Source organism: Bubalus kerabau, chromosome 10 (assembly GCF_029407905.1).
Source record: "Bubalus kerabau isolate K-KA32 ecotype Philippines breed swamp buffalo chromosome 10, PCC_UOA_SB_1v2, whole genome shotgun sequence".
Lineage (NCBI taxonomy): Eukaryota > Metazoa > Chordata > Mammalia > Artiodactyla > Bovidae > Bubalus > Bubalus kerabau.
In genome coordinates, this window is record NC_073633.1 from 58,828,120 (window position 1) to 58,847,856 (window position 19,737).

General features: G+C 39.1%; 1 protein-coding gene across 5 annotated transcripts in view; it reads left to right on the forward strand.

Annotated features, from left to right (window-relative positions):
• Positions 1-19,737, forward strand: part of MNS1 (meiosis specific nuclear structural 1) — a 116,132-nt gene that overhangs the window by 42,526 nt on the left and 53,869 nt on the right. For 4 of the 5 annotated variants that reach the window (XM_055537873.1, XM_055537874.1, XM_055537871.1 and 1 more), the window contains one exon: positions 16,829-16,956. In XM_055537873.1, the coding sequence (XP_055393848.1) occupies positions 16,829-16,956 (128 nt within the window). Of the gene's footprint in view, positions 1-2,290; positions 2,522-16,828; positions 16,957-19,737 lie in introns of all 5 variants that reach the window. The other variant, XM_055537872.1, reaches the window with a different exon arrangement.

Consider the following 19,737-nt stretch of genomic DNA (forward strand, 5'->3'; position numbering starts at 1 on the left):
TTTGCTATTATTTTCTCCCATTCTGAGGGTTATCTTTTTACCTTGTTTATGAAGGTGAAAGCTTTTGCCATGCAAAAGCTTTTAAGTTTAATTAGGTCCATTTATTTATTTTTGTCTTTATTTCCATTATTCTAGAACGTAGGTCATAAAGAATCTTGCTATGATTTAAGTCATGCAGTGTTCTGCCTATATTTTCTTCTAAGAGTTTTATAGTTTCTGGTCTTACATTTAGGTCTTTAATCTGTTTTGAGTTTATCTTTGTGTATGGTATTAGGAAGTGTTCTAATTTCATTCTTTTGCATGTAGTTGTCCAGTTCCTTCAGCACCACTTATTGAAGAGACTTTTTCCCCACTGTATATTTTTGTCTCCTTTGTCAAAGATAAGGTGCTCACATGTGCATGGGTTTATCTCTGGGCTTTCTAGCCTAGTTCATTGGGCTATTCTTCTATTCTTCTTTCTCAAGATTGCTTTGGCTATTTGGGGCCTTTTATATTTTCATATGAATTTCGAAATTTTTTGTTCTAGTTCTGTGACAAACGCCATTGGTAAATTGATAGGGATTGCATTGAATCTGTAGATTGCTTTTGGTAGTATAGTCATTTTCACAATATTGATTCTTCCAACCTAGGAGCATGGAATATCCCTCCATCTGTTTATGTCATCTTTTATTTCTTTCATCAGTGTCTTACAGTTTTCTGTATATAGCTCTCTTGTCTCCTTAGATAGGTTTATTCCTATTTTATTCTTTTAGTTGCAGTGGTAAATGGGATTGATTCCTTAATTTCTCTTTTTGATTTTTCAGTTGTTAGTATATAGGAATGCAAGTGATTTCTGTGTATTGATTTTGTATCCTGCGACTTTACTAAATTCACTGATTAGTTCCAGTAATTTTCTGATAGTATCTTTAGGGTTTTCTACATACAGTATCATGTCATGCAAATAGAGTTTTACTTCTTCCTTTCCAATCTGGATTCCTTTTATTTCTTTCTTGTCTCAGATTGCTGTGGCTAGGACTTCCAAATTTTGTGGCAAGAGTGGGCATCTTTTTCTTGTTCCTGATCTCAGAAGGAATGCTTTCAGTTTCTTCCCATTGAGAATAATGTTTGCTCTGGGTTTGTTGTATATGGCCTTTATTAGGCTAAGGTAGATTCCTTCTATGTCCATTTTTTGAAGAGTTTTTGTCATAAATGGGTGCTGAATTTTGTCAAAAGGTTTTTCTGCTGGAGGTTATCATATGGTTTTTATCTTTTAATTTGTTAATTTGTAAATATGTTTAATTTGTTAATTTGTTATCACATTTATTGATTTGCATATATTGAAGAATACTTGCATACCTGGGATAAACCTGACTTGATCATGGTCTATGATCTTTTTAATGTGTTGTTAAATTCTTTTTGCTAGAATTTTGATGAGGATTTTTGCATCTATATTCATCAATGATATTGGCCTATACTTTTCTTTTTTCATGATATCTTTGTTTGGTTTTTGTATCAGTGATTGTGGCCGCGTAGAATGAGTTTGGAAGTATTCCTTCCTCTGCAATTTTTGGGAAGAGTTTCAGAAAAAAAAACATTAGCTCTCGTCTAAATGTTTGATAGAATTCCCCTGTCTGGCCCTGGGCTTTTGTTTTTTGGGAGATTTTTAATCACAGTTTCAATTTCAGTGTTTGTAATTGGCTTCTTCATAATTTCTGTTTCCTCCTGGTTCAGTCTTGGAAGCTTGAACGTGTCTAAGAATCTGTCCATTTCCTCTAGGTTGTCCCATTTTATTAACATATAGTTGCTCATAGTACTCTCTAACGATCCATTATATTTCTGTGTTGTCTGTTGTAACCTCTCCTTTTTCATTTCTAATTTTGTTGATTTTTCTCCCCTTTTTTTCTTGATAAGTCTGGCTAATGGTTTGTCAATTTTGTTTATCTTCTCAAAGAACCAGCTTTTAGTTTTATTAATCTTTACTATCGTTTCCTTCATTTCTTTTTCATTTATTTCTGCTCTGATCTTTATGATTTGTTTCCTTTTGCAACTTTGGGGGTTTTTTCCTTCTTCTTTTTCCAGCTGCTTTAGATGTAGAGTAATCTATTTGATGTTTTTCTTGTTTCTTGATATGTATTGCTATAAATTTCCCTCTTAGAACTGCTTTTGCTGTATCCCATAGGTTTTGGGCCATCCTGTTTTCAGTGTCATTTGTTTCTAGGAATCTTTTGATTTCCCTTCTTATTTCTTGGGTAACCTCTTTGTTATTTAGTAGTGCATTGTTTAATCTTCATGTGTTTGTGTTTTTTTGCAGTTTTTTTTTCCCCTGTAGTTGATATCTAGTCTCATAGCATTATGATCAGAGAAGATGCTTGATATGATTTCAATTTTCTTAAATTTACTGCTGCTTGATTTGTGGCTCAAGATGTGGTCTGTCCTGGAGAATGTTCCATGTGCATTTGAGAAGAAAATGTATTCTTCTGCATTTGGATGGAAAGTCCTGAAGATAGCAATTAGGTCCATTTGGTCTAATGTTTCATTTAAGGTTTGTATTTCTTTATTGATTTTCTGTTTTGATGGTCTGTCTGTTGGTGAAAGTAGGGTGTTAAAGTACCCTACTGTTATTGTGTTACTGTCAATTTCCCCTCGTATGTTAGTATTTGCCTTATGTATTGAGGTGCTCCTGTGTTGGATGCATAAATATTTAAAATTGTTATGTCTTCTTCTTGGATTGATCCCTTGATCATTATGTAGTATCCTTCTTTATTGCTCATAATATTCTTTATTTTAAAGTCTACTTCATTGAAACATGTAAAATATCATGTATGAAATGAGTTGCCAGTCCAGGTTCGATGCACGATACTGGATGCTTGGGGCTGGTGCACTGGGACGACCCAGAGGGATGGAATGGGGAGGGAGGAGGGAGGAGGGTTCAGGATGGGGAACACATGTAAACCTGTGGCGGATTCATTTTGATATTTGGCAAATCTAATACAGTTATGTAAAGTTTAAAAATAAAATAAAATTTAAAAAAAAAAAATAAAAAAAAAAATAAAGTCTACTTCATCTGAAATAAGAATTGCCACTCCAGCTTCTTTTTGATTTCCGTTTGCATGGAATATCTTTTTCCATCCTTTTACTTTCAGTCTGTGTGTGTCTGTAAGTCTGAAGTGGGTCTCTTGTAGGCAGCAAATATATGGGTCTTGTTTTTATATCCATTCAACCAGTCTGTATCTTTTGGTTGGTGCATTTAATCTGTTTACGTTAAAAGTAATTATTCATATATATGTTCCTGTTGGCATTTTCTTAATTGTTTTGGGTTGTTTTTGTAGGTCTTTCCTTTCTCTTGTGTTTACTGCCTATATAAGTCCCTTTAGTGTTTGTTGTAAAGCTGGTTTGGTGGTACTAAATTCTTAATTTTTGCTTGTCTGTGAAGCTTTAGGTTTCTCCATCCATTTTGAGTGAGATCCTTGCCGGGTAGAATATCTTGATTGTAGATCTTTTTTCTTGAAGTACTTTAAATATATCCTGCTATTCCCTTCTGGCCTGCAGAGTTTCTGCTGAAAGATCTCCTGTTAATTGTATGGGTTTTCCATTGTATGTTACTTGTTTCTTTCCTTCGCTGCTTTTAATATTCTTTCTTTGTATTTAATCTCTGTTAGCTTGATTAGTATGTGTCTCAATATGTCTCTCCTTAGGTTTATTCTGTTAAAGGACTCTGCACATCTTGGACTTGATTGACTATTTCCTTTCCCATGTTGGGGAAGTTTTCAGCTATAATCTCTTCAAAAATGTTCTCAGTTCCTTTCTCTTTGTCTTCTTCTGGGACCCCTATAACTCAAATGTTGGTATATTTAATATTGTCCCAAAGGTCTCTTGAGTCTATCCTCAATTTCTTTTTGTTCCTTTTCCTTTATTCTATTCTTCAGCAGTATTTCCACCATTCTCTTTTACAGCTCACTTATCTGTTCTTCTGCCTCAGTTATTGTACTATTGATTCCTTCTAGAGTATTTTTAATTTCAATAATTGTGCTATTCATCTCTGTTTACTTATTCTTTATTTCTTCTGTGTACTTGGTAGTTGTATTAATTGTGTTGATGGTTTCTTTTATTTTCTTCATTCTACTTTCAAAGCTTGGAACATCTTTATTATCATTATTCTGAATTCTTTTTCAGGTAGTTTGCTCAAGCAATTTCCTCTTCGTTTATTTGGTCTTGTGAGTTTCTACCTTGTTCCTTCATTTGTGCTATATTTCTCTTTTTATTTATTTGTTTACTTTCTAACTTACTTAGTTTGAGGTCTCCTTTCCCTAGCTTTTAGGGTTGTATTCCTTCTGCCCTTGGTTTTTGCCCTCAGAGGGAAAGGTTGGTTCAGTGGTTTGTGTGGACTTCTTTTTAGACGTGATTTGTACCTGTGTTCTAGTGGGAGGAGGTGAGTTTTTTTCTTCAGATGGGCAGGGCTGTATGAGGTATATTTTGGAGTGTCTGTGGGACTCCTGTATGCTGGTGATTTTTTGTGTGTTTTTGTCTTGCTTGTTGTGTGGGTAAAGTGTCCTGCAGAGGATGCTGCCAACAGCTGCGTGATACCAGACTTTGTGTCCAGGTGTCGAAATTCTCAATAATTAATACCCTTGGGGTTAGGAGTTCTCTGGCAGTCTGGACCCAGTGCTCTCACCTCAATGGTTCAGGTGTGATCTTACAGGGGATCCCTAAGTTGTTTGTCATAGTATTAAAAGGGGTTAAAGCAAACACACCAAAACAAAAAGCAAAACATGACATGAAATGAAAGATAGATGGTCAGTACAACATCAGACATGTAATTACAAAAATAATGGAACATTTACACACTCTTACACACACAGAGATAAATAGCCAAAGTATTCTAAAGAAAAGAGAGTATAGGAGATTGACTTTGTGAGCGAAGGAAACCAAAAGAGATATCAGCAAATTAAAAGTAGAGCTCACTAACACTCAGTCCAGAAAACTGGAGCCTGAGCAGAGTGCCAACTGGGGAATGTAGCAAAGAGAATACAACAATTTAACTTACATGGTGAAAAAAGACTGAAGGAAAAAAAGAGAAAGAGAATAGGAATGGATGGAAGAGGAAGTTAAAAAACAGAAAAGCAAAGATAAATAGATGTATGTGAAAAAGATTTATATATATTCAGGAATAGCTACAGCAGGTAAAGAATAATAAGAAAAACAGAACTAAGACAAAGTAAAAAAGAAATCACAAAAGAAGGAAAAAAATCTTAAAAAATTTTTTTAACAAGAGAAAAATGCCACAGCACTGCAAAAGGCTAACATAAAGACAGAAATATGTAGGAGAAATAAACAATGTGACTTTAAAGGGCAAAAAAAAAGAAAATTCTCAAGTTCATAGTTCTTAGTTGTGGAGTGTGCCCCTGTGGATGGGGTTGAATTAGTGTCCTGTGGTGGTTTCCTGGTTAGGGGGACTTGTGCCTGTGTTCTTGTTGATGGAGCTGGATCTCATCTCTCTGCAGGGCAGCAGAGTGTGTAGTAGTAGGTTTTGGGGTGTCTGTGGATTCAGTATGACGTTGGACAGCCCTCCTGGCTTTGGCAGTGTTAGACAAGTCTGTTTCTGCAGCCATGTCGAAGTGGCCCTCAGCATATCCTCATTGCTGCCAGGCCCCTACTTGTCCCTTGAATTTTTGCTGAAGCTTCTGTACCCTGGTCCTGCCCTGCACTGCAGGCTGATGCTTGCTAGGCAGGGGCTTGCATGGCGCTTTTCTCAGCTCTCCAAACCTGCGTTCTGCATCGCAGAGACTTGCATGGGTTTCTTTCCACACCCTGAGCACACCCTCTGCACCTCGGGACTTGTGTGCCTTTCTGTCAGCACCCTGGGCCAACCCTCTGCACCTCATGGTTTGTGTGCTCTTCTCTTGGCACCTTGGACCCACGTTATGTGCCGCGGGGCTTCTGTGAACTTCTTGGCTCTCTGAGTCTGTCGTCTGGTCAGGGCCAGGGTCTGTGAGCTGCTTATGGGCTGAGAAATGCAGCTTCTCTGAATTCTGCCCTCTAGGTCCCCCACTTTGCCCAGCTCTCTAAGATTCTGCAGTTCCCCCTTGGTCCAGCCTGTGAGGGCGCTTCCCATTGCATGGAAACTCTTCCTCCTTCACGACTCCCTCCCTTCCTGGGGGCACAAGCTCCCATCTTGAAGTTCTCCATCTCTTCCGTTTTTATGTTTTTGTTCTCTGTCCTACCTCATTCCAGGGAAGTTAGCTTGCCACCCTCCCCCCAGAGGCCTCAGGTCAAGAGGTTGTTTTGTAGTTGTTCCCGATCTTGATGAGTTTTTGATGTATCTGTGCGGAGGCTGGCGATCTCCCATCTTCTGCTCTCTGAGATTCATTTAAGTTGTTGGATGTGTCAGTAGTTTACTCATTATTAAGTAGTAGTATATGGTATGGATGTGCTAGTTGATTTCTTTTTAAATTCACATGTGATAAAATTCATTCTTTACAGTTCTATGGATGTGCAGTTCTATGGAACTGCACCTCCTTCTCCTCTTGCCCTCAGTCTTTCCCAGCATTGGGGTCTTTTCCAGTGAATCAGATCTTTGCATCAGGTGGACAAAGTATTGGACCTTCGGCTTCAGCAGCATTCCTTCCAATGAATTGTCAGTGTTGATTTCCTTTAGGATTGACTGGTTTCATCTCCTTGCTGTCCAAGGGACTCTCAAGACTCTTCTCCAGCACCACAGTTTGAAAGCATCAATTCTTCAATATTCAGCCTTCTTTGTAGTACAACTCACATCCATATATGACTACTGGAAAAAGTATAGCTCTGATTATATAGATCTTTGTCAGCAAAGTGATGTCCCTGCTTTTGAATACACTGTCTAGGTTTGTCATAGCTTTTCTTCCAAGAAGCAACTGTCTTTTAATTTCTTGGCTGCAGTCACTGTCTGTGTTGATTTTGGAGCCCAAGAAAATTAAATGACACTGTTTCCACATTTTCCACTTATATTTGCCATGAAATGATAGGACCAGACGCCATGATATTAGTTTTTTGAATGTTGAGTTTTAAGCCAGCTTTTTCACTTGCCTCTTTCACCTCTAGTTCCTCTTCACTTTCTGCCATTAAAGTGGTATCATCTGCATGTCTGAGGTTGTTGATATTTCTCCTGGCAGTCTTGGTTCCAGCTTGTGATTTCATCCAGCCCAGCATTTCACATGATGTTTTTACTCTGCATATAAATTAAATAAGCAGGGTGACAGTACAGCCTTGATATACTCCTTTCCCAATTTTGAACCAGTCCATTGTTCCATGTCCAGTTCTCCAGTATGTCTGGCTCTAGGTGAGTGACCACACAATTGTGGTTATCTGGGTCATGAAGAGCTTTTTGTGTTAATTCTTCTGTGTATTCTTGCCACCACTTTTTAATCTCTTCTGCTTCTGTTAGATTCTTTCCATTTTTGTCCTTATTGTGCCTATCTTTGTATGAAAGGTTCCCTTGGTATTTCCAATTTTGTCTTTCCCATTCTGTTGTTTTCCTCTTTTTCTTTGCATTATTCACTCAAGAAGGCTTTCTTATCTCTCCTTGCTAGTCTCTGGAACTCTACATTCTCTTGGGAATATTTTTCCTTTTCTCCTTTGCCTTTTGCTTCTCTTCTTTTCTGAACTATTTGTAAGGCCTCCTCAGACTTTGCCTTCTTGCATTTCTTTCTCTTGGAGATGGTTTTGGTCACCACCTCCTGTACAATGTTATGAACCTCTGTCCATAGTTCTTCAGGCACTGTGTCTACCAGGTCTATTTCCTTGAATTTATTTGTCACCTCCACTGTATAATCATAAGGGATTTGATTAGGTCATACCTGAATGGCGTAGTGGTTTTCCCTACTTTCTTCAATTTGAGCCTAAATTTTGCAAAAAGGAGCAGATGATCTGAGCCACAGTCAGCTCCAGGTCTTGTTTTTGCTGACTGTGAGAGCTTCTCCATCTTTGACTGCAAGGAATATAATCAGTCTGATTTTGGTACTGACCATCTGGTGATGTCCATGTGTAAAGTCATCTCTTGTGTTGTTGGAAGAGAGTGTTTGTGACCAGTGCGTTCTTTTGGTAAAACTTGGTTAGCCTTTGCCCTGCTTCATTTTGTACTCCAAGGTCAAACTTCCCTGTTAGTCTGGGTATCTCTTAACCTCTTACTTTTGCATTCCAGTCCCCTATGATGAAAAGGACATCTTTTTTTGGTGTTAGTTCTGGGTGTAGGTGTAGGTCTAGGTGTTGGTCTTCTCAGAACCATTCAACTTCATCATCTTCAGTATTAGTGGTAGTGGCATAGGCTTAAATTACTGTGATGTTGAATGGTTTGCCTTGAAAATGAGCAGAGATCAGTCTGTCATTTTTGAAATTGTACCCAAGTACTGCATTTCAGACTCATTGGTTGATTATGAGGGCTACTCCATTCCTTCTCAGGGAGTCTTGCCCACAGTAGTAGATATAATAGTCACCTGAATTAAATTCTCCCATTCTTGTTCATTTTAGTTCACTGATTCATGAAATGTCGATGTTCACTCTTGCTATCTCCTGTTTGACCACATCCAGTTTTGATTCATGGACCTAACATTCTAGGTTCCTATGCAATATTGTTCTTTATAGCATTGGACTTGATTTTCATCACCAGATACAACCACAATTGGGTGTTATTTCCCATTCAACCCCTTCATTCTTTCCGTAGCTAATTCTCTGCTCTTCCCCAGTACACCTACTGACCTGGGAGGTTCATCTTTCAGTGTTACATCTTCTTGCCTTTTCATACTGTTCATGGGGTTCTCAAGGCAAGAATACTGTAGTGGTTTGCCATTCCCTTCTCCAGTGGACCACGTTTTGTCAGGCCTTAACTAACAGGGACATACCCTTTAGCTGCTCAATGGAGCTGGATGATGTGCCTGGTGCCCTGGCTGTCCCACTGATAATCTTCGTTGAGCATTTAAACCTTCACTGGCTGTCAGGTGTCAGTCAGTGTGCAGCCAGGGGTGGAGGAAAAGGCCCTGCTCTTGTGGCTTGGAAGTGGGTCTGGGGAAGGCTGGAGCGGATGTTGGTGGATACCCAGGAGCAGAGGGCACCCCAGCCTCACCGCTGCTGCTGTCAGCTGCGGAGCCAATTCTCCACTCAGGAGTCATTGGCTAACATGTAGCTTTGTATATATAAACCACGGCTAAGATCCAGAAGCATTCCATGATCACAGGGATCCCATATTATGTCCTTTTATAAGCATACCCATATCTTTCTTGTCTGGCCCTACCTCATCCCTAAGTCTAATAATCACTAATATGTTCTCTATTTCTATAATTTTGTCACTTACAGAATGTTCAATGTACAATTCATCAGTAAACAGAAAAAAAAAAATTAATGAGGAGGGAATTTCAATAGCCATTACTCTAAAGAATGTATATAAATAAACAATATCCAAAAAAACTGCTCAGCATCATTAGTCATTAGGGAGATGCAGATCAAAACCACGATGAGATACCACTTGAGACCAATGAGGACTGCTACATTTGGGGGAGAAGAGGAAAAAAAGTGTTGGAGCTCTTGTACATTTTGGATGGAAATGTAAAATGGTATAGTGACTGTGCATAGCAGTTTGGTAGTTACTTAAAAAGTTAAACATAGTTACTCTATTACATAGCAGTTCCACTCCTAAGCATATGACCAGGATAATTGAAAATATCAGATCAGATCAGATCAGTCACTCAGTCGTGTCCGACTCTTTGCGACCCCATGAATCGCAGCATGCCAGGCCGCCCTGTCCATCACCAACTCCCAGAGTTCACTCAGACTCACGTCCATCGAGTCAGTGATGCCATCCAGCCATCTCATCCTCTGTCGTCCCCCTCTCCTCTTGCCCCCAATCCCTCCCAGCATCAGAGTCTTTTCCAATGACTCAACTCTTCGCATGAGGTGGCCAAAGTACTGGAGTTTCAGCTTTAGCATCATTCCTTCCAAAGAAATCCCAGGGCTGATCTCCTTCAGAATGGACTGGTTGGATCTCCTTGCAGTCCAAGGGACTCTCAAGAGTCTTCTCCAACACCTCTGTTCAAAAGCATCAGTTCTTCGGTGCTCAGCCTTCTTCACAGTCCAACTCTCACGTCCATACACGACCACAGGAAAAACCATAGCCTTGACTAGACGAACCTTTGTTGGCAAAGTAATGTCTCTGCTTTTGAACATGCTATCTAGGTTGGTCATAACTTTCCTTCCAAGGAGTAAGTGTCTTTTAATTTCATGGTTGCAGTCACCAGCTGCAGTGATTTTGGAGCCCAGAAAAATAAAGTCTGACACTGTTTCCACTGTTTCCCCATCTATTTCCCATGAAGTGATGGGACCGGATGCCATGATCTTTGTTTTCTGAATGTTGAGCTTTAAGCCAACTTTTTCACTCTCCACTTTCACCTTCATCAAGAGGCTCTTCAGTTCTTCTTCACTCTGTGCCATAAGGGTGGTGTCATCTGCATATCTGAGGTTATTGATATTTCTCCCGGCAATCTTGATTCCAGCTTGTGTTACTTTTGCACAGATGTTCATATTGCAGCATTATTCATGATAGCCAGATAAGTGGAAACAATCCAAATACTCATCAGTTTGTGAATGGATAAATAAGATTTGTTGTGTCTATACAGCACAGTAGTATACAACCATAAAAAGGTATGCATTACTGGTATGTGCTACAGCATGGGTGAACCTTGAAAGCATTATGCTAAATGAAAGAAGCCAAACACAAAGAGGCCATGTAATGCATGTGACCGAAAGTGGCTCAGTCGTGTCCAACTTTTTGTGACCCCATGGACTAAACAGTCCATGGAATTCTCCAGGCTAGACTACTGGAGTGGGTAGCCCTTCCCTTTTCCAAGGGATCTTCCCAACTCAGGGATTGAACCCAGGTCTCCCGCACTGCAGGCAGTGAGCCACAAGAGAAGCCCCATGTATTGAGTGATTTCATTTCAATATCTAGAATAGGCAAATTCCCACAGCTAGAAAATAGATTAATGGTTGAGGGGTAAAGGGAATGATGATTGCTAACAGCTGTGAGGTTTCTTTTGTGGAGTGATAAAAATGTTCTGTAATGTTAAAAGCTTACATCTACCCAAAAACCTGCCTGTGGATGTTTATGGCAGCTTTGTTTATACTAGCCAAAACCTGTAAGCAACCGAGATGTCCTTCAGTAGGTGAATGAAGAAATAATCCAGAAAATAGAATATTATTCAGTGCTAAAAGAAATGAGCTATCAAGTCATGGAAAGACATGGAAAAATCTTAAATGTGTATTAATAAGTGAAAGAAGCCAATCTGAAAAGGCATATGATTTCAATGATACGACATTCTGAAAAACATTAAACAATGAAGATAGTAAAGATTAATGGTTGCCAGGAGTTTTGAGGAGTGAGGGATGAGTAAGCAGAGCATAGAGGATTTTAAGGGTGGTGGAATTCTGTATGATACTGTAATGGTAGATACATATCATTGTACATTTGTTCAAACCCATAGAATATATAACATCCAAACTGAACTGTAAGGTAAACTGAACCCTGGGTGATGATGTGTCAATGTGGGTTTATTGATTGTAGCAAATCTCCCCGCTGGTGTGGAATGTTATAGTGAGGGGGGCTGTGCATGTGTGTGGGAATAGTGTACATGGGAACTCTGTTCTCAGTTTTGCTGTGAACTCAGTACTGCTCCAAATAATAGTCTATCTTTAAAAAGTTCTGAAACTAGCCAGTGGTTTTGGATGTGCAACACTGTGAATATACTAAAAACCTGCTGAGTTGTGAATTGTGAAATACAAATTGAATGCTTTGTGAATTATGTTTCAGCCTTAAAATAGAGCTTGTTCCAAGAACATTATATAAATAGAATCAAACAGTATGCTACCTTTAGAGATTGGATTTTTTTCACTCAGCAGAATTTCTAGAGGTTCAGCCAGATTGTAGCTTCTATTAATGCTCATTCCTCTTTGTTGCTGAGCAGTGTTCCATAGTATGGATATACCGCAGTTTATTTGACCTTCACCTGCTAAAGAATGTCTGGGTATTTTCAGTTGGCTGTTTTGAATAAATCTGCTATAAACATTTTGGGTATAGGTTTTTAAATAAACATGTGTTGTCATTTATCTGGGATAAATGCTTAAGAATACAGCTGTTGAGTTGTAATTGCATGTTAGCTTTATAACAAACTGTAAAGCTATCTTTCAGAGTGGCTGTACCATTTTACATTACCACCCAGCAATGTGTGAATTATGTAGGTTCTCACCAGCGTTTGGTTTTGTTACAACTTTTCATTTTAGCTGCTATTCCAGTATGTATGTAGTGATACATCATTGTTGTTTTAACTTGAACTTCCTGATGTTTAATGATATTGAACATCTTTTTATGTGCTTGTCATGCCGTACTCAGTTGCTCAGTTATGTCTGACTCTTTTACAACCCCATGGACTGTAGCCTGCCAGCCTCTTCTGTCCATGGGATTTCCCAGGCAGGAATAGTGGAGTAGGTTGCCATTTCCCTGTCCAGGGGATCTTCCTAACCCAGGTATCAAACCCAAGTTTCCTACATTGGTAGGCAGGTTCTTTACCACTGAGCCACCAGGAAACCCCTTTTATGTGTTTATTCTTTCCTAAAAATAGCATTTAATCAAGTCTCTAGATCTTTCAACCATTTTATAGGAAGTAGGAAAAAGAAACAAGATAAGGGATATCTTGGGGAAGCAATTGGTCAAGTTCAGAATGTGGGGCATCCTGTGGGTCATATGTCATAATTTCTACAAGTCCGTGCCTTGCTAGGAGGAGTAGGGTGGAGGGGGGAGGAACTGTGTGAGGAGACTTAAAAAATGAAAGAGACTTAAGATAAATTGTAACTAGATACAGTATATGGGTTGGCTTGGATTTTGATTTGAACAAACCCAAAAAATAAACAAACAGAAAAAGGATATTTGAGACAATTAGGGAAACCTGAGTATGGACAAGTCATTAGGCCTTTCTAAAGAATTATTATTAGGGTGAGGAGATACCCCTCGTCCAAGGTAAGCAGCAATGGCTGTGCTTTTCTGGAGCAGCCATGAAGAGATACCCCACGCCCAAGGTAAGAGAAACCCAAGTAAGACGATAGGTGTTGCAAGAGGGCATCAGAGGGCAGACACACTGAAACCATACTCACAGAAAACTAGTCAAAACTAATACAATTATGTAAAGTTTAAAAAATAAAATAAAATTAAAAAAAAATCACACTAGGACTACAGCCTTATCTAACTCAATTAAACTAAGCCATGCCCGTGGGGCAACCCAAGATGGGCGGGTCATGGTGGAGAGATCTGACAGAATGTGGTCCACTGGAGAAGGGAATGGCAAACCACTTCAGTATTCTTGCCTTGAGAACCCCATGAACAGTATGAAAAGGCAAACTGATAGGATACTGAAAGAGAAACTCCCCAGGTCAGTAGGTGCCCAATATGCTACTGGAGATCAGTGGAGAAATAACTCCCGAAAGAATGAAGGGATGGAGCCAAAGCAAAAAAAATACCCAGCTGTGGATGTGACTGGTGATAGAAGCAAGGTCCGATGCTGTAAAGAGCAATATTGCATAGGGACCTGGAATGTCAGGTCCATGAATCAAGGCAAATTGGAAGTGGTCAAACAAGAGATGGCAAGAGTGAATGTCGACATTCTAGGAATCAGTGAACTGAAATGGACTGGAATGGGTGAATTTAACTCAGATGCGGGCAGAAATCCCTCAGAAGAAATGGAGTAGCCATCATGGTCAACAAAAGAGTCCGAAATGCAATACTTGGATGCAATCTCAAAGACGACAGAATGATCTCTGTTCATTTCCAAGGCAAACCATTCAGTATCACAGTAATTTAAGTCTATGCCCCAACCAGTAATGCTGAAGAAGCTGAAGTTGAACGGTTCTATGAAGACCTACAAGACCTTTTAGAACTAACACCCAAAAAAGATGTCCTTTTCATTATAGGGGACTGGAGTTCAAAAGTAGAAGTCAAGAAACACCTGGAGTAACAGGCAAATTTGGCCTTGGAATACGGAATGAAGCAGGGCAAAGACTAATAAGAGTTTTGCCAAGAAAATGCACTGGTCATAGCAAACACCCTCTTCCAACAACACAAGAGAAGACTCTACACATGGACATCACCAGGTGGTCAACACCGAAATCAGATTGATTATATTCTTTGCAGCCAAAGATGGAGAAGCTCTATACAGTCAGCAAAAACAAGACCAGGAGCTGACTTTGGCTCAGACCATGAACTCCTTATTGCCAAATTCAGACTTAAATTGAAGAAAGTAGGGAAAACCACTAGACCATTCAGGTATGACCTAAATCAAATCCCTTTTGATTATACAGTGGAAGTGAGAAATAAATTTAAGGGCCTAGATCTGATAGACAGAGTGCCTGATGAACTATGGAATGAGGTTCGTGACATTGTACAGGAGACAGGGATCAAGACCATCCCCATGGAAAAGAAATGCAAAAAAGCAAAATGGATGTCTGGGGAGGCCTTAAAAATAACTGTGAAAAGAAGATAAATGAAAGGCAAAGGAGAAAAGGAAAGATATACTCATTTGAATGTAGAGTTCCAAAGAATAGCAAGAAGAGATAAGAAAGCCTTCTTCAGTGATCAATGCAAATAAATAGAGGAAAACAACGGAATGGGAAAGACGAGATCTCTTCAAGAAAATCAGAGATACCAAAGGAACATTCCATGCAAAGATGGGCTCGATAAAGGACAGAAATGGTATGGACTTAACAGAAGCAGAAGATATTAAGAAGAGGTGGCAAGAATACACAGAAGAACTGTACAAAAAAGATCTTCACGACCCAGATAATCACAATGGTGTGATCACTCACCTAGAGCCAGACATCCTGGAATGTGAAGTCAAGTGGGCCTTGGAAAGCATCACTACGAATAAAGCTAGTGGAGATGATGGAATTCCAGTTGAGCTATTCCAAATCCTGAAAGATGATGCTGTGAAAGTGCTGCACTCAATATGCCAGCAAATCTGGAAAACTCAGCAGTGGCCACAGGACTGGAAAAGGTCAGTTTTCATTCCAGTCCCAAAGAAAGGCAATGCCAAAGAATGCTCAAACTACCGCACAATTGCACTCATGTCACACGCTAGTAAAGTAATGCTCAAAATTCTCCAAGCCAGGCTTCAGCAATATGTGAACCGTGAACTTCTGATGTTCAAGCTGGTTTTAGAAAAGGCAGAAGAACCAGAGATCAAATTGCCAACATCCACTGGATCATGGAAAAGGCAAGAGAGTTCCAGAAAAACATCTATTTCTGCTTTATTGACTATGCCAAAGCCTTTGACTGTGTGGATCACAATAAACTGTGGAAAATTCTGCAGAAGATGGGAATACCAGAGCACCTGATCTGCCTCTTGAGAAATTTGTATACACGTCAGGAAGCAACAGTTAGAACTGGACATGGAACAACAGACTGGTTCCAAATAGGAAAAGGAGCACGTCAAGGCTATATTGTCACCCTGTTTATTTAACTTCTATGCAGAGTACATCATGAGAAACGCTGGACTGGAAGAAACACAAGCTGGAATCAAGATTGCCGGGAGAAATATCAATAACCTCAGATATGCAGATGACACCACCCTTATGGCACAAAGTGAAGAGGAACTAAAAAGCCTCTTGATGAAGGTGAAAGTGGAGAGTGAAAAAGTTGGCTTAAAGCTCAACATTCAGAAAACGAAGATCACGGCATCTGGTCCCATCACTTCATGGGAAATAGATGGGGAAACAGTGTCAGACTTTATTTTTTTGGGCTCCAAAATCACTGCAGCTGGTGACTGCAACCATGAAATTAAAAGACGCTTACTCCTTGGAAGGAAAGTTATGGCCAACCTAGATAGCATATTCACAAGCAGAGACATTACTTTGCCAACAAAGGTTCGTCTAGTCAAGGCTATGGTTTTTCCTGTGGTATTATGGATGTGAGAGTTGGACTGTTAGGAAGGCTAAGCGCCGAAGCATTGATGCTTTTGAACTGTGGTGTTGGAGAAGACTCTTGAGAGTCCCTTGGACTGCAAGGAGATTCTACCAGTCCATTCTGAAGGAGATCAGCCCTGGGATTTCTTTGGAAGGAATGATGCTAAAGCTGAAACTCCAGTACTTTGGCCACCTCATGCGAAGAGTTGACTCGTTGGAAAAGACTCTGATGCTGGGAGGGATTGGGGGCAAGAGGAGAAGGGGACGACAGAGGATGAGATGGCTGGATGGCATCACTGATTCAATGGATGTGAGTCTGAGTGAACTCTGGGAGTTGGTGATGGACAGGGCGGCCTGGCATGCTGCGATTCATGGGGTCGCAAAGAGTCGGACACTACTGAGCGACTGATCTGATCTGATCTGAAAGAATTATTGTTAATTTATTTCAGTTTATTAATACTATGTTTATATAAGAAGAAATTCTTGTCAAAGATCAATATTGAACTATTTACAAAGCAATGATATATCTAGAATTTGTTTTTGAATACTCTAGCCAGAAAAAAAAATGCAGAAAAAAGTAGGAGTGGAGTAGAAGAGTAGGCAAACAAGATTGGGAAAATATTGATAATTGTTGAAGATGAGTGATGGCTTCCTGAAGGTGTGTTTCAGTAGTCTTCCTTTCATGTTTGATGTTTGGAATTTTCCATGACAAAATGTTCAGAAAAATTATTTATGGAAATAATATTTTGTATTTTAAAATAAAATGTGAATAGTTGACTGCTCAGAAGGCACTTGTAGTTTTCTACTATAAAACAAATTCAGCCTTTATAAAAAAATATCTGATTCTGGAGGACAAATGACTAAAGTTTGTTTTTTTGTTTAGGCAGAAGAAAACAAAAGATTGAGGGAGCTCCAGCTTGAACAAGAAGAAAAATTGGCTACGGAACTGGCAAAACTAAAACATGAAAGTCTAAAGGATGAAAAGTTGAGGCAACAAGTAAGAGAAAACAGGTATCTTGACTTCCAAAACCTTTATTTATTTTGTCTTTAAGTTTTATGTAATGCTTATCACCCAAGAGTGAAATTTCTTTCTTTATGTCATTGTACTTGGTTAATATTTTGACTGGAAATACTTACTGCTTTAAATCCTACATATATGTGTGTGTGTGTGTGTGTGTGTGTGTGTATGTGTATACACATATATATATTCATTTGAGAAAAGAGGTCATATTCATAGAAATAAAGTGATAATAGTTGAGGTGAAAATTAATATCAATTCCCTCTTTTCTCTAAAGATAATTTTTTAGATGACCTCTTTAAAAAAAAAAATAGACTCGTGAATCTAACTCTTAAGAGAAATCTTAGGTGATGCCTAATTTAGTTTTATGCCCCTACATAAATTTCCTACAGTATTTCTGGAAGATGGCTGGTCATCTGTGGTTCAGCATGTCTAGTGACTATAATAGAAACTTTCTTTTTCATTCAGCTCTTTAAATACTCCTTTTTCCTCTGTTGTTTCAAAGTTAATTTCCCTGTAATTTCCAGGCAGTTGTCTTAGTTCTGTTATCTGACTGAAAAAGAAATAGAGTTCTTTAGGACATCCTTTCCTATTCCCAGGTGGCTCAGTGGTAAAGAATCTGCCTGCCAAGCAGGAGACCTAGGTTTGATCCCTGGGTTGGAAAGATTCCCTGGAGAAGGGACCAGCTACCCACTCCAGTATTCTGGCCTGGAGAATTCCTTGAATTCCATGGGGTTGCCAAGAGTCGGGCACAACTGAGGGACTTTCACTTTCACTTCACTTTCACTTAGATATTTATGAATTCACTAAACATTTCCTTCTATAAGTTAAATATCCTTCATTCTTTCATCTGTTCCTTAGATAACATGACTTCAAGCTTCTTCCCCCATCCTGATTATCTTCTGTAGATGTGACTTAGACTTTTAATGTTCCTTAACAAAATATTGGGTGCTTTCCTGATAGCTCAGCAGTAAAGAATCCACCTGCCAATGCAGGAGACACGGGTTTGATCCCTGCGTCAGGAAGATCCACTGAAGGAGAAAATGGCAACCCATTCCAGTATTCTTGCCTAGAAAATCCCATGGACAGAGATGCCTGCCAGACCATAGGGGCGCAAAGAGTCAGATGCAACTGAGCACACACAATCAAAATACTGTTCCCACAATTCTGTGTAATACTCTAGGGTGTTGTTCAGTACCCCTAATAGTGAGACTGTTAACCACATTGTTCTGGAATATGTTCCTTAATGTTGCCTAAGATTACTTTTCAGTGGCAGCCTATCACACTGTTGATTAAAACTCAGGCTAACTAAATGCCCATGCTGTACTTACATAGTTGAATATATTTGGAGTTTACTTTGATAGTAGTTACATTTTGTCTTGACTGAACAAGGCTTCTCTAGAATATTATATGACCCATGGATGAGCTTCAGAGGTTTTTGAGCTTCTTTAAATTACATGTAAATATATTTGGCAAATACACCCATGTGTATTTTTCTGTGTCCACAACTTCTATCAAATTCTCAAGAAATTACTATTCTTAAAAAAAAAAAAAATTTAAAATGACTGCCAGTCTTCATAGTGTTCTAGTCTCAAGCTATCTTTTTTGGTCCTAATTCTCCAATTATTGTTAGTTATTATGATACTTTTATGTTATCTGAAGATGAAGTAAATGTTCTGTTATTTCATGGCTTTAACTCATTGATAACTGGAAATAGAACTGCCTTATGATCCAGCAATCCCACTGCTGGGCATACACACTGAGGAAACCAGAAGGGAAAGAGACACGTGTACCCCAATGTTCATCGCAGCACTGTTTATAATAGCCAGGACATGGAAGCAATCTAGATGTCCATCAGCAGATGAATGGATAAGAAAGCTGTGGTACATATACACAATGGAGTATTACTCAGCCATTAAAAAGAATACATTTGAATCAGTTCTAATGAGGTGGATGAAACTGGAGCCTATTATACAGAGTGAAGTAAGCCAGAAGGAAAAACACCAATACAGTATACTAACGCATATATATGGAAATTAGAAAGATGGTAACAATAACCCTGTGTACGAGACAGCAAAAGAGACACTGATGTATAGAACAGTCTTATGGACTCTGTGGGAGAGTGAGAGGGTGGGAAGATTTGGGAGAATGGCATTGAAACATGTAAAATATCATGTATGAAACGAGTTGCCAGTCCAGGTTCGATGCACGATACTGAATGCTTGGGGCTAGCGCAATGGGATGACCCAGAGGGATGGTATGGGGAGGGAGGAGGGTTCAGGATGGAGAACACATGTATACCTGTGGCGGATTCATTTTGATATTTGGCAAACTAATACAATTATGTAAAGTTTAAAAATAAAATAAAAAGAATTAAATGCAGGAGCTTTGTAGCAGTTGCAAACTACTTGATTCAGATAGATGCTCCCTCTGAGAACAGACTATCTGGAGAAGGTATAAAAATAAGACATGGGAGAGGAAGGAAACCAGAACAGTGCCTGGCATTTGTAGCTGCATTTCTTCTGGAAGTTTTTGCAGAGTTACAAGTATGGCTAAAAGTTAAGTGAAGGTGAGCTTGACCAGTAAGCATATAGCAAGGTGTTCAGCATCATTTTACATGATACATGCTTGAGAATTTTCTACTTTAGTGTATGTTTTACTTTAATAATCCAGAAGCTAATTAGATTTTACTGGATAGATATAGATGAAGCGATACTATGTGAGCAGATCAGTTGAACATATCCAGAATAAGCATAGAGAAACAAAAGGATAGA